This window comes from Lepidochelys olivacea (genome assembly GCF_965140295.1).
Source record: "Lepidochelys olivacea isolate rLepOli2 genome assembly, chromosome: 8".
Classification (NCBI taxonomy): domain Eukaryota; kingdom Metazoa; phylum Chordata; order Testudines; family Cheloniidae; genus Lepidochelys; species Lepidochelys olivacea.
In genome coordinates, this window is record NC_140418.1 from 100,852,642 (window position 1) to 100,866,192 (window position 13,551).

Here is a 13,551-nt window from a genome sequence, read left to right on the forward strand (position 1 = left end):
AATGTACATGGCAGAGGGGCATTGCTGGCACATGATGGCATATATCACATTGGTGGATGTGCAGGTGAACGAGCCTCTGATAGTGTGGCTGATGTTATTAGGCCCTGTGATGGTGTCCCCTGAATAGATATGTGGGCACAGTTGGCAACGGGCTTTGTTGCAAGGATAAGTTCCTGGGTTAGTGGTTCTGTTGTGTGGTATGTGGTTGTTGGTGAGTATTTGCTTCAGGTTGCGGGGCTGTCTGTAGGCAAGGACTGGCCTGTCTCCCAAGATTTGTGAGAGTGTTGGGTCATCCTTTAGGATAGGTTGTAGATCCTTAATAATGCGTTGGAGGGGTTTTAGTTGGGGGCTGAAGGTGACGGCTAGTGGCGTTCTGTTATTTTCTTTGTTAGGCCTGTCCTGTAGTAGGTAACTTCTGGGAACTCTTCTGGCTCTATCAATCTGTTTCTTTACTTCTGCAGGTGGGTATTGTAGTTGTAAGAATGCTTGACAGAGATCTTGTAGGTGTTTGTCTCTGTCTGAGGGGTTGGAGCAAATGCGGTTGTATCGCATATTGATCCATCGTCTACAGCCAAGCTCTGCGATACAACCGCATTTGCTCCAACCCCTCAGACAGAGACAAACACCTACAAGATCTCTATCAAGCATTCTTACAACTACAGTACCCACCTGCGGAAGTGAAGAAACAGATTGATAGAGCCAGAAGAGTTCCCAGAAGTCACCTACTACAGGACAGGCCTAACAAAGAAAATAACAGAACGCCACTAGCCGTCACCTTCAGCCCCCAACTAAAACCCCTCCAACGCATTATTAAGGATCTACAACCTATCCTAAAGGATGACCCAACACTCTCACAAATCTTGGGAGACAGGCCAGTCCTTGCCTACAGACAGCCCCGCAACCTGAAGCAAATACTCACCAACAACCACATACCACACAACAGAACCACTAACCCAGGAACTTATCCTTGCAACAAAGCCCGTTGCCAACTGTGCCCACATATCTATTCAGGGGACACCATCACAGGGCCTAATAACATCAGCCACACTATCAGAGGCTCGTTCACCTGCACATCCACCAATGTGATATATGCCATCATGTGCCAGCAATGCCCCTCTGCCATGTACATTGGTCAAACTGGACAGTCTCTATGTAAAAGAATAAATGGACACAAATCAGATGTCAAGAATTATAACATTCATAAACCAGTCGGAGAACACTTCAATCTCTCTGGTCACGCGATCACAGACATAAAGGTCGCAATCTCAAAACAAAAAAACTTCAAATCCAGACTCCAGCGAGAAACTGCTGAATTGGAATTCATTTGCAAATTGGATACTATTAATTTAGGCTTAAATAGAGACTTGGAGTGGCTAAGTCATTATGCAAGGTAGCCTGTTTCCTCTTGTTTTTTCCTACCCCCCCCCCCCGATGTTCAAGTTAAAATCCAAGTTAAACCAGAAGAGTGGTCAGTTTGGATGAGCTATTACCAGCAGGAGAGTGAGTTTGTGTGTGTATGGGGGTGGGGAGGATGTAAGAACCTGGATTTATGCAGGAAATAGCCCAGCTTGATTGTCATGCACATTGTGTAAAGAGTTGTCACTTTGGATGGGCTATCACCAGCAGGAGAGTGAATTTGTGTGGGGGGGTGGAGGGTGAGAAAACTTGGATTTGTGCTGGAAATCACTTTAGATAAGCTATTACCAGCAGGACAGTGGGGTGGGAATAGGTATTGTTTCATATTCTCTGTGTGTATATATAAAGCCTGCTGCAGTTTCCACGATATGCATCTGAGGAAGTGAGCTGTAGCTCACGAAAGCTTATGCTCTAATAAATTGGTTAGTCTCTAAGGTGCCACAAGTCCTCCTTTTCTTTTTTTTAAAAGGTACCTGAGATTCTTAACATACCACTCTGAAACCAGTCTTAAACATGTAACTCACCGTGTGTGCAGATGGAAAGGCAAGCAATAAACAGTGAATACCGCTCAGTTAGTCTGTAGTCCATTTCTGTTTCAGTTCTCATGCACTGATGTAGTGCGGTTGCATTGTATATGCACCAGAATGATGTCTGTCATCTCTTTTTATTTTAAAAGGAAAAGTAATTCCCAAACGAAAGTCATAAAAAATATACAAAATTAAATACCAATAAAAATTAGGTTTAATAAAATGGGAATTTGGAACCAAACTTTACCTGAAATTCCAGTTCATTATACTGTGACATCAAAGCCAAAATGTTCAACTGAGAAAGCGTTCAAAGCATAGCCTTTTTTCTAGCGTGTCACCAACTATAAAGCTTGTAGAGGCAGCTGAAAGATGATTTTGTGCTGAAATTACAAAAGAGTGATAATGTATTTCAAATTAAACTTCAGTACTGAAAGTATTACTCTTGACAGTTGATTTTTAAACTAGTCAGTGAAGAAGTTAATAGTTAGGGCTGGCACTTTTCTTAATAACTGTTAGTTTGGTGTTGCTGGTTACAAAAGAATTGTGGTTTGTTAATATACCATGCGTGTGCACAATGTGGTATTTTTAAAGCTTGTGTCAACTCTGAGCTAGACCCCTATGCTGGCATTTTAAATGGTCTCCAAACTTTGCCTCCAAACCCTGTATTTGTGGATGCAAAAAATGCCATTTTTACAGGCAAATGTTTAGGTTTTGTATTTGCATTATATTATTGGCATAACTTAAGAGGAACATTGGAAAGTGGGTCCTTAAGGTTATATTATTATAGCTTTTTGGTAATAACCTTGTCTTTAAAAAAAATACCCCAGTAAATTTGGTCAGCTTCTAAAATGCACATAATTTAACCATAAACAAGAGTTCAGTCTGTTGCCATCCACTCTTTAAAATAATTTAACCTTACACTCGGAACAGTAAACACTTTAAAAGATTTTACAAAAAAAGATGTTAGCCAGTTGAGCAAATATTTTCAAATCTGTAAACTTTTAATCATATATGCTAGGCAGAGTTGTCATTAAATGAACTAAAGTGACATAATTCAACTTAATTTTATATAGTGTCTTTAGCACCAACTGTGTGAGCAAGCTAATTGGATAAGTATCAGGCACTTAACCTTAAAGTCTGACATTTAACAATGTGCATTTTATTCTCCTCCTGGTTTTAAACGCATTATTTTTTTCTAAATTGCTGCGTGATTATAGTTTTCTTAGGGTAACTTGCACTGACGTACGTCTATTTCTGTCGGAGGTATTGGTTCCCCTTTTGCAGATGATTTTTTTTTTTTTTTTATCATCACTAGCAATCTTTGCTCGGCATGCTGTCAAACCAGATAATTTCTCTTTTCGCTTTAGGATAATTTGGATTGGGTGCATCATTCAACAGCAAATGGAAGATTACAAACAAGGTCACCAAAGAAAAACACCCCTTCACCTGAGAAAAACAGGCACTGTTTAGCAACAAAGAACTATGAGCAGCCCACAATAGCTTCTAAATCACGATCTCCATCTCCATACACAAAAAGACGAATGTGTGAGCTATCAGAAGAAGCCAGACAACGGCTGGCCCATTTAAACCTGGGGCCTTTTGAATTCAGAAGAGAAACTGATAAACCTCCATTTGTAATTAGACGTGTATGTATTCTCTGCAAAGTGTTTCCAATTTAAGCTCAGCTCAAACATTATTCTTTTGCTAAATATTACTCCCCAAATCCTAGTTTAAATGAAAAACCTTTTTTTCTCCTGAACAGCCTGCTACATAGTGATTTAAATGTAAAATTAACAAGAATAAAAGTCCTTTTGTCAGCACTGGTAACTGACAAGGCTCAAACTCTTTCATGAATACCATATTTGAATTCTGAGTGTCCATTCTTTTTCTTCTAGCACACTGGACAGCATAACAGGTGCATAATTCAAGTTGGAAGTAATTGGTATCAGTATTAAAAGTGGCTGAATAGGATTTGAAAAGAGTGCAGTGACTTTATGAAGAGTCAGAATTCCTCCTTTGTACCTTTCTTTACATTATCACCTTGTCTTTGAAATTGTCCCTTTTCTAAAATATAAACTTAATCCTTCAAGTTCCTGAGCATTCTGACCCCAACCTAGCAAAGACTTATGCACATGCTTAACTTTAAGTATGTGAGTCATCCTGCTGAAGTCAACAGGACTACTCTTGCTTAAAGCTAAGCATGTTCTTAAGTACTTTGCTGGATTGGGGCCAGAGTGCTTTGCATCTTGGAGGATCATATTGTTCAATATGTACTTTAATGTTAGTTTTCTTTTTTCTTAATATTTCCCATGATCACTATAAACATCTACCTTCAGAATCCAACCTTGAAAGATTGCAGAGAGAAGGAGAAATGGGGCTCTTTTGTTTCTGTGCTATGATATCAGGCCTTGCGTGCAATTTCAGCGATCTTATCTGCCACGTTACCTGATTATCTTAGTTACTTCTCTGATTATTCCTTTTTTTAGCTGATTACTAATTAATTCATTAGCATATGTTATTAAACTCTGGAATTCACTAACAAGTTTTCTTTTACTCCTAGATACCCTTTAGAAATTCAGATGAGCCTTAAGCAACCATTAATCTTCATCCTACTGCTTATCGTACTCCCATGGATATTATTTTTTCTTTTAACTCAGATTAGTCAATTCTTCTGTTTCTGATCTATAGGTGATGTTCACAGTGTAATTACAGCACCTTTACATGACAATTGCTGACTGATTACTTTGACTACTTTTGTGCCTCTTCTACAAGAAGAAAATGTGTATCTGCTGTATTCTTTTAATGTACCATATCCAGTCTTTCATTGCCTTTCTGATCTTCAGGGTGTCTTTAACGCTGAGGTCTTCTTGGACTGGGAGTACTATGTGTTACATTAAGATCAAAATTTGAACTTGCTAAAACATTATCCTTTAATTAGGAAGAAGAGCAGTGCTTTAAATATCTTGGTGAGATCTGAACTATTTCTGGTAAATATTAGATAACTATTCCGTAGCTTTTCCTTTTTTCCTGTTATGTAACTGGTGCCGTAGTAGACTATGTATAACAAAGCTGTAAGCAGGGCTTTGGAGCTGGGCTCCGGCTCTGCTCTAGCTCCAGGCAAAAACCTGCAGCTCCACTGCTCCGCACTCCAGCTCCGGGCTCCACTCCAAAGCCCTGGCTGTAAGAAGGTTCTAGTGGATCTGCATTAATATATAAGACAATAAGTTACATCTTGTTCTGCTGCTTGTCACCCTCTCGCCTCCTTTCTGGTTTGATTTATAATTTCTAATCTAAGGGTTTTTGTAACTGTTCTTACATTATCGTCTGTGTATACGTAATAATACTATATTTACACAGACAAAATACTGAGAATAGCTTCCTTAACATTATCATCAAAAATCTTAGATTTATAAATTGAACCAGAAAGAAGCAGAGGTGGACTTACAGGAGAAGGAAAGGTAATTTAATTTATTTGTGTGTTTGTGGTCATATAAAAAGTTTATCTCCACACACTAAATGTTTTAACAATGTTTTGGCTCCAGGTTGAACATCCGAGCCCCACTGTTGATGTTCATACTTGGCGTCCCACCAGAGACAGTGGACGAGAAGCTTGGTCCAGGGTATCTTATGGTACGTATTGACTTGTGTATCTCGTTTTAGATACTCCCGTTCCATACAACTGGTTAGGCTTTTTAACCCCTTCGTGTAGAAAGACTGTCCTTTCTTCCGAGGATTTAGGCAGGATGCTGGGATGAATGAACCTACTGTTTTAAAAAAAAAAACAAACAGACAAAAAATGTTGCTTAGGATATTTAATTAGTCCAATGATTGGGTCCTTAGTTCTGTGTCATCTGAAAACAGAGTGTCTCCAAACACAGGTTGGTGCACTGGTAAAGTCAGCCTGTGCTGGCAAGGAGCCAGTGCAGAGACACCTGGTGAGAGAGACTGACTAACCGTGGCCTATTTGGACGAACAAAGATGACACTGGAGAGGGCACTCCAAGCACTAAGCCTGAGGATCCCTGACAACCCAAACAAAAAACCCTATTATTCACTTTGAAATATAACTATTTTAAGACTCTGTACCTAAGATATCTGCAACCTTTCTCTTTCCTGCCAGCCAAAGTAAAATACCCTTTCACTTACCCATGTGTCTGATTGGTTATTGGGGCCCACCAGGGCTAGCCCCTACAAGGCCTAGCTTCTGAAGCCCCTAAAATGCTTGCCTCTGAATTTCAGTACACTTGGCATGCTACTGTTAGCCTACAGGGTTCGTGTACTGAGTTGGGACAATAATTACGTATCTTTATATGAACTGAAAAATACAGGTCTTCCTACAGTGGTTATGCTTTGCCATTTTATTTAGCTTCTGATCTCTTATTTCCCATATGCACGACATGGATTATTTGCTTTGTTACTTCCAGTAATCCATGGATTAAAGTTAGAATCCTTTAGTGGAGAGCTAAATTGAAAACAATCCTTCTCCATATAGTATATTTCCACAGACTTGGAGATTCCCTGTCTGTCTCAGGTAAAATTAGGGAAGGCGGTACTTTAAAACATGGTTTTTCTTCAGTATTCCTCATGTATGATAGTATGAAGTCTAGTGAACTTTGTCAGTATTTATGTGTACTTCTATTCACATTTTATTGTGACTCCTCACTAGTAATACCTTCGCTGCAATTCACCATGAATTAAAGGTACTTTGCAGTTTGCCCATAGTGGAAGGACTGGAGGCTCCAGATGTAGACATTGGGATGCAAAGCCTTTCACCTCAGGGTCATAAACTTGAATCTTTTGCAGTTTGGTAATATCAGAGCCACATTACCACCTGATAGGCATTAAGCACGTATATGAAATGAGTTAGAGGTCTTGGGCCAGTCACTAGGGGTCTGAAATCTACCTCAGAAAAGAGTTGTCACTTCTAACAGTCACAAGATTCATTGGTAGAGAGCCACCCCCCTGCCTATGTTCTGGGGTGTAATGGTTATAAGGATCAGACTTCTGAAAAATACAGGTGTTCTAATCCTAGAAATGACAGCTCAGTACTCTTTCATCCTTCTGGAGGTAGCTTACTGAGTCCATGCAGTTTACTGCATGTATATATTGATCTTTTGGATGAGACTAAAAATATGGAGGTCCTGTCTGCTTTCTGTGGAGAGGATTTACAAATTTGGTTACTTGGTTGCACCCCCAAATTAGATACTAAATTTCATCATTTTGTGCCTGTAAAATCAGAGGCAGTTATTGAAAATTTGACTCTACAGATACTATGGTGCTTTTCATTAAAGAAGGGTTTGCCCCAGTGCTTTAGAGGGAAGCTTTCATCCTGATAGTTCCAAATATATGGCCCCTCTTAGATATAAGCACATTTTATCGAAACTTGGGAGGCATTGATATTGGTGGGATTTCTGTACATGTATCTGTAGATAGAATTGTAGCCCCTGTCTGGTTGCCATGCACTCTGGATATCTACAGTTGCACAGAAGAACTAAGCATTAGATACTATTAGGTGAGCTCACTCTCACCTTGAAGATACTATCCACCAAACTGATTTGAGGCATAGCAGCACAGAGTGAGAATAGTTGAGACATTTCCAGTCCTGTGGATATACAGTGGGCTTCTCTTTTAGGATGGAAATTTGACTTCCTTTACAAAGTGGCTTACTATAGTGTAGTAGATAATATGGTCCATATTCTGGTATAGTTTTACTTTACATTGGTTTAAGCAATGAATAACCATATAAGTCACTTCGGTCCACTCACAAAATTGTACTCATCCTCTGTGATGAGTTCCCGTTCACTTAGACCATGTCTACCCTACCATTTATGTTGGCAAAACTTATGTCACTCGGGGGGGGGGTGAAAAACCACCCCTTTGAGCGACATAAATTTCTCCGGCATAAATGGTAGTGTGCACAGCACTATGTCAGCGGGAGAGCTTCTCCCGCTGGCATAGCTACCACCACTCTCTACCGTAGCTACCACTGCAGGTGGTTTAGTTATGTCTACAGGAGAGCTCTCTCCCGTTGGCAGAGAGCAGCTACGTGAGAAATTTTACAGCAGTGCAGCTGCATCTGTACAGCTGTGCCACTGTAAGGTCTCTAGTGTAGACATAACCTTAGTGCTGCAGCCAAACTAAAGTTATTGTTGTCAGATGAAGAAACTGAAACCCTAACGCACTAATGGCCATGACGTTATTGTGAATTACACAATGTATCGTGTCAGAGGCGTAGTCGTGTTAGTCTGTATCCACAAAAACAATGAGGAGTCCGCTGGCACCTTAAAGACTAACAGATCTATTTGGGCATAAGCTTTCGTGGGTAAAAAACCCACTTCTTCAGATGAATGTAAATTGCATCTGAAGAATGTAAATGTATAACAGTAAATTGCTTTGGCTGCTGTTTTGAAAGGTGAGTTGTAAGTGATTTTTGGGAAAGACTTTTTTTTAAAATGCCCTAAACTGCATGTGGATTCTAGACTTATAGTCTCAAAACTTGTTTAAAAATTCTGTTGGGGTACATTTTTTTCCAGATCTTTCTCTTCTTGGCAGCTATAGACCCAAGCATACTAAAGTAAGTAATGCAAATAAAATTGCATGTAAATTTTCCTATGTTTTGGAGTATGTGGAATAGAAAAGCATGTGGGATTTTTGTTGAAGGTGCCTGAGTGAAATCAAGTATACAACTTCTTCATCTTGTTGTTTGATGCTGTATATGCACCGTTACCTGAATATAGATATTGTTTTATTGTACTATAAAGCGTTCTCAAAACATTCTGCGGACACAAACTGTTAACACTATGGACATAAACTCATAGTGAATAATCCTATTCTGCAGTTACAGAACCTAATTTTTATTTACAGTAAAGTAACTTTCACTTTATGATGCCAGGGTGAGTAAAGGCACCTTAAAGTGGGTGTGAAATTACATTTACAGCCACTTCAAGAGGATCTCTTGTATCACCAGAGCATTGGTGTAAATGACAGCTGGATCCACAGTGTTTTATTTTTGTTTTGTTTTTTTAAATTGCTGCTCATTACTTCAAATGTTTGGCTCTTGTGATTATTCTCAAGTTTTGTCTTTCCTTCCTCAGCTAGCTGCTTTTCATATGTTCTTGGTTGGGATGGAGAGCCTTGTTTATCTCACCAACCTGATAGACGTGTGAAATGAGATGTCACTTCTTTGTTTATCCTTTTTTTCCTAATTTTTGTCTTTCCTGAAATACACTGGAAATTTTACTAGCAGACTGTAGACCGTTATTTATTGTGTGTGTGCCCTATTAGATTTCCTAACGGCTGGCAAGAGAGATGATGCAAGGAGGGACAAGGAAAGTGAATTAAAAGGATAAACCTTTGGTTCAGGCCAAACATTCTTGTCAGCTTCTTAACTTTCACTGTGTAGGATTGCAGTTTTATGTGGCATGTAAGTCTAATATATTGTGCTGCCTCTGGATTGCTCCATAGTGATAAGTGATAAACTGTACTGAGAACTTCTAAATATGCTTTTATGATGGATGTTTTAATTCAAATCCATTTTTCTCAAATGGGGAAGAAGATATTAGCGGCAGTCATTGTTTGGAGCACATAGATAACAAAGATACAGATTAAATTCATCACTCTCCTGATGCCCTTAAGCATTCCTGGTTTCAACAAAAAAATAAAGGCAAAAAGGAATATACCTTTTCTGTTGCCAAAAATAATAGTATAGCTCTGAACTAGATGTTGTTAATATTGTGTAGAGTGAGAGGGCCTGAGAATTACTATTGGTGTAAAGTGGCTGTTAAGGGGAAATCAATGTTAAATTTAATAAAGCAGATTATATTTGGGCATGCTGTTTGTCTGTGTGTTTAATCTGAAGATTACATTTGAATGGGATTCTAATTCTATAGCCAACATCAACTACATCTTTTAAAATTGTTAGGTGAATTAGCTCATGGGGCCAAAATGTTTGGACTTTCCTGGCTTTTATTTGTTAATTTAGGTCTTTTGTGTGGCATGACTAGGGTATTCAACTTTGGTTAAAGTTCACCTAAAAATAGTGTATTGTGCGATGGGTACAGATACAGTCCTGCCTTTCAGAGGGTTTCCTGGCTAGCAAGGAGAATTCCATGGAATATTATTGAGTTCCTCTATGTGTGTGGTGTAAAATAACAAAACAAATTCCTTTCTCCCACAGGGCACAAGAATCTTTAAAGGGCCAATGGGGTAAAGCTTTCGTCAAGGTTACGTTTGAATAACGCTCTGATGAATCTCTTTGTAGGAATATATGGGAACAGATCGAATCTTGATCTAAAAATGCTATTTCTACATAAGTGGGCATGGCAAACCAGATGAGACATGGCCTGGTCCCCTAAGCTTACAAGCTAAGCTGGAAAACATGTATCCTTATCCCACCCCACATCTTTGTCAGGGAGCTGTTCTGGCAGCTCTACAGTGTCCAAGGATCTCCCTTATGTGGCTGCAGCAGTATCTAGAGATCAAGAATTTGGCCCTAGCTGATGGGGCCAGCAGGAAGTGAGATGCTGGATCAAGATGGTGGAATACTAAAGGTTCATCACAGTGGGACACCTTTCTGTGAAATTTAAGGAATATAGCAACCCTTCTAAGCCCTTTGCACTGCTTGCACATTTTTCATTAGCAGCAAACTCCATCACTCAAGCGTGCAAGGTGTAGCTTTCCTTAGCACTTTACAAGCTTACAGAGAAAACCCATGCAAAATGAACTGTACGGGTGTAGTATTCAGTTTTTAAAGGGTCATAACTTGGGCAAATAGAGAACACTTTCAGTGGAAATCTTCAAGGTCTCTTTTCACTAGAAACCTGCAAGGCACTTTCTTCAGTGAGGGCTGTTTCAGATTTTTACCTCTAACTTTTTTCAGCTCTGTAGCGGCTCCAAAAAAATTGCAAAAATTTCTTTATAATTGGGAAAAATGTTGTCTCCCTCCCCCTCCCCATTATCCCCACTATCTTGTTTGATAATCCAATATGGCTGAAGAGCTTTTGCTGAGACTAAAAAGTCCCTGTTCAGAAACCAATCCTAGAAAATTTTCATCCGGAAAGGTGAAATCTTCAAAAAGATATCAGTGACTGAAAACAGGGGTTAGCCTGGAATGCAATCTTAATTATGGGGGGTGCTGCTGCTCCCACTCCAATGTTATATGCAAACCTCTGTAAATCATCACGTTATGTGTATCACTTAATGCAGACAAGTTGAATTTTTAACTTTGTTTGACACACAGAGCAGGTGGAAAGTGTACATCTCTGCTCCGTTAGCTGGTGCACAGGCATAGCCAGGGCACATTTTACATATTGTTTGAAGTTTTCCTGCTGTTTTCTCTCTGACAGATGATCAAGTCTCATTATGGGAAAGACTTAGATGGCTCTTCCGACAGCTGCGATGAGCACCCGATCTCGGGTACTGTTAGTAGGCATTTTCATTCTACTAGTTCATTAATACGTTCAGCACCCTCCTCATTGCAGAAACATTCCTCAAGTCCTGTACTAAACCGTTCTTCGCTTAGAGAAAGGTAAAGGCTTGTTTTCATTTGTTGTCTGTGAAACTTTGGGATGATTGGCAATTGTGAATCACAGTAATGTTTGCATAACTGTAGGTTGTAAGGGTAACACAGGCTAAAATGACTGTGGATTTCCTGTTACTTTATGTAGTCATTTGAACTGTCATCAAAGGACCACATGTACAAAAGTTAGGGTGTCCATCTTCTCTCAACTGCATTTGTACAGCCCAACTGACATGGGTCCCAAAATCATGGCAATAAAATTCTCTTCTCCAATTGCATGTTTTGAATATTTGGTATAACTTAGTCCGGGTTTTGGCTCTGAATGTCTATTATATATCTCAAGCAACAATTGGTCAGTATCTTGGAAAATGCTAATATTCCAAACACTGATTTCAATGTCAGGAACTTAAATGTGGTGATTACATTAGTAAAATATTCTGAAGGTGTTTTGAACTTCTGATTGTTTTTCAACCCCAGTATTTGTTAATTTATATCTAATCCAATTAAAGGTTCTTTTCATAAATAGAAACTTTACTTTAGGGTTTTCTTTAAAAATATGTAGAAATATAGTTTTAGTGGGGCATATGTGGGCTGGCTTTTAAATCCTAGTGAGAGTTTAAGGTGGTGTCCCCTTACCATCGCCCTCTGCCTGACACTATTCCAGCATTCTGACGACTATAACTGAGAGTTTCATGTGTATTGTGTATTGATGTTTCTCTTTTTTTCTCCTTGTTTGTGTATTTGATAACTGTGTGTGTGTAGTTAAGGTCACTATGCTACCCGAATAGATTTACCCCCTTTTCTTTTGTGTGGATCTTTCACAGGCAGTAGACAGGAGAGAACAACACTTTGAAAACAACCTTTTAACTATTTTTTGCATGGTACTCATCTTTGCCTGTCCAGCTCAAAATCAGGTCAACATTCTTGCTGTTTCACGTCACAGGTCTCTCCCCAGCAGATTCAGAATTTTGTCCAATGACGTCATGTTCCCTTCCTATCAGTAGGGGGACACCAATGTTGTTAATAAATACCCACAGTTTCCTTACTTGAGGTCCAAGACTTTTTAAAAAGAATGTAAATGTTTAAAAGAAATCTTTTGGCAGAAGCAAAATCATAAAATAAGAAAGCAAAGAGGCAGGAGCAATGAAAACGTAGTCTGAATCTGACCTTAATATTAGTACTGCTCAGCTTACTAAGGTTTTAACCGAATATATGCCGAAAGTTACATTTGAAGCTGGCAAACATGTAGCCAGGGTCAGCTTTTGGAAATGTATTAAAATATTTTTGTTCAAATCACCTAACTGTGCAGAATATCAGTATTGCTGAAAGCATAACAAAATACATGTATATCTAGATGAGTATAAGAGCCCAATCTTGTGGTGATTTGATAAATACTGCCTCCAATCTATTTTGAACCTAGCGTACAGAGAGCACTGAGCTTCTAGGCTACATAATGCTAGTCAGCACACAGCAACAAGAAAACTTGACCTCTTTGCTAAATAGGTGTGAAGTGAGTGTCCATGACATTATTTCCTCAGAGCCCCACTGGTGGTGTTACTTGCATAACTATGCACTCCCAGAACCTTTTTGAGCAATGTATGGAAGGGGGGGAGAAGGTTTGCATAATTCCCATGAATCCTGCATCACATAGCCCAAGGGTATAAATATTGTGCCCTTTCTAATAGTCCCTCGGCGCCTGCCTGCCTGCTAGCCAGTGGTTGTAAAACTTCTCCCTTTTTCTTTAGTGTTTGATAAATAAATCAAATAGTAAATAGTTAGATTGTTAGGCTAAGGCTGAAAAGTTTGCTTTGTTGTTTTAAATTTTTGTCTGTTTTAATTTCCTCAAATTCTACGTCACTTTGTGTCATTGTCTTAGAGACCAGTCTAAGACAATGGGTTTAAGAGGTGGTCTTTCCCCACACCTGCTTTATATAGATGTGTAACGTGCCCTTTATACCTTGGGGAAGTGCATTCCGCTAAGCAGGGATTGACCATTATTTTTTGTCAAGGTCCAAATTTTTTGGTCAAGGTACAGTGAAGGTCCAGACTCCAGAGCAAATAATAAAAAAATAAAAATAAGTAAACAAATAGA

The 13,551-nt window shown here is 39.1% G+C and overlaps 1 protein-coding gene across 4 annotated transcripts in view; it reads left to right on the forward strand.

Moving 5' to 3' along the window:
- The window catches only part of SPATA6 (spermatogenesis associated 6), a gene marked incomplete at its 5' end in the record, with an annotated part of 54,815 nt that overhangs the window by 16,007 nt on the left and 25,257 nt on the right, over nt 1-13,551 (forward strand). For all 4 annotated transcript variants that reach the window (XM_084638068.1, XM_084638069.1, XM_084638071.1 and 1 more), the window contains 4 exons: nt 3,311-3,589; nt 5,486-5,573; nt 8,476-8,516; nt 11,287-11,468. In XM_084638068.1, coding sequence (XP_084494194.1) covers nt 3,311-3,589; nt 5,486-5,573; nt 8,476-8,516; nt 11,287-11,468 — 590 coding nt within the window. The remainder of the gene's footprint in view (nt 1-3,310; nt 3,590-5,485; nt 5,574-8,475; nt 8,517-11,286; nt 11,469-13,551) is intronic.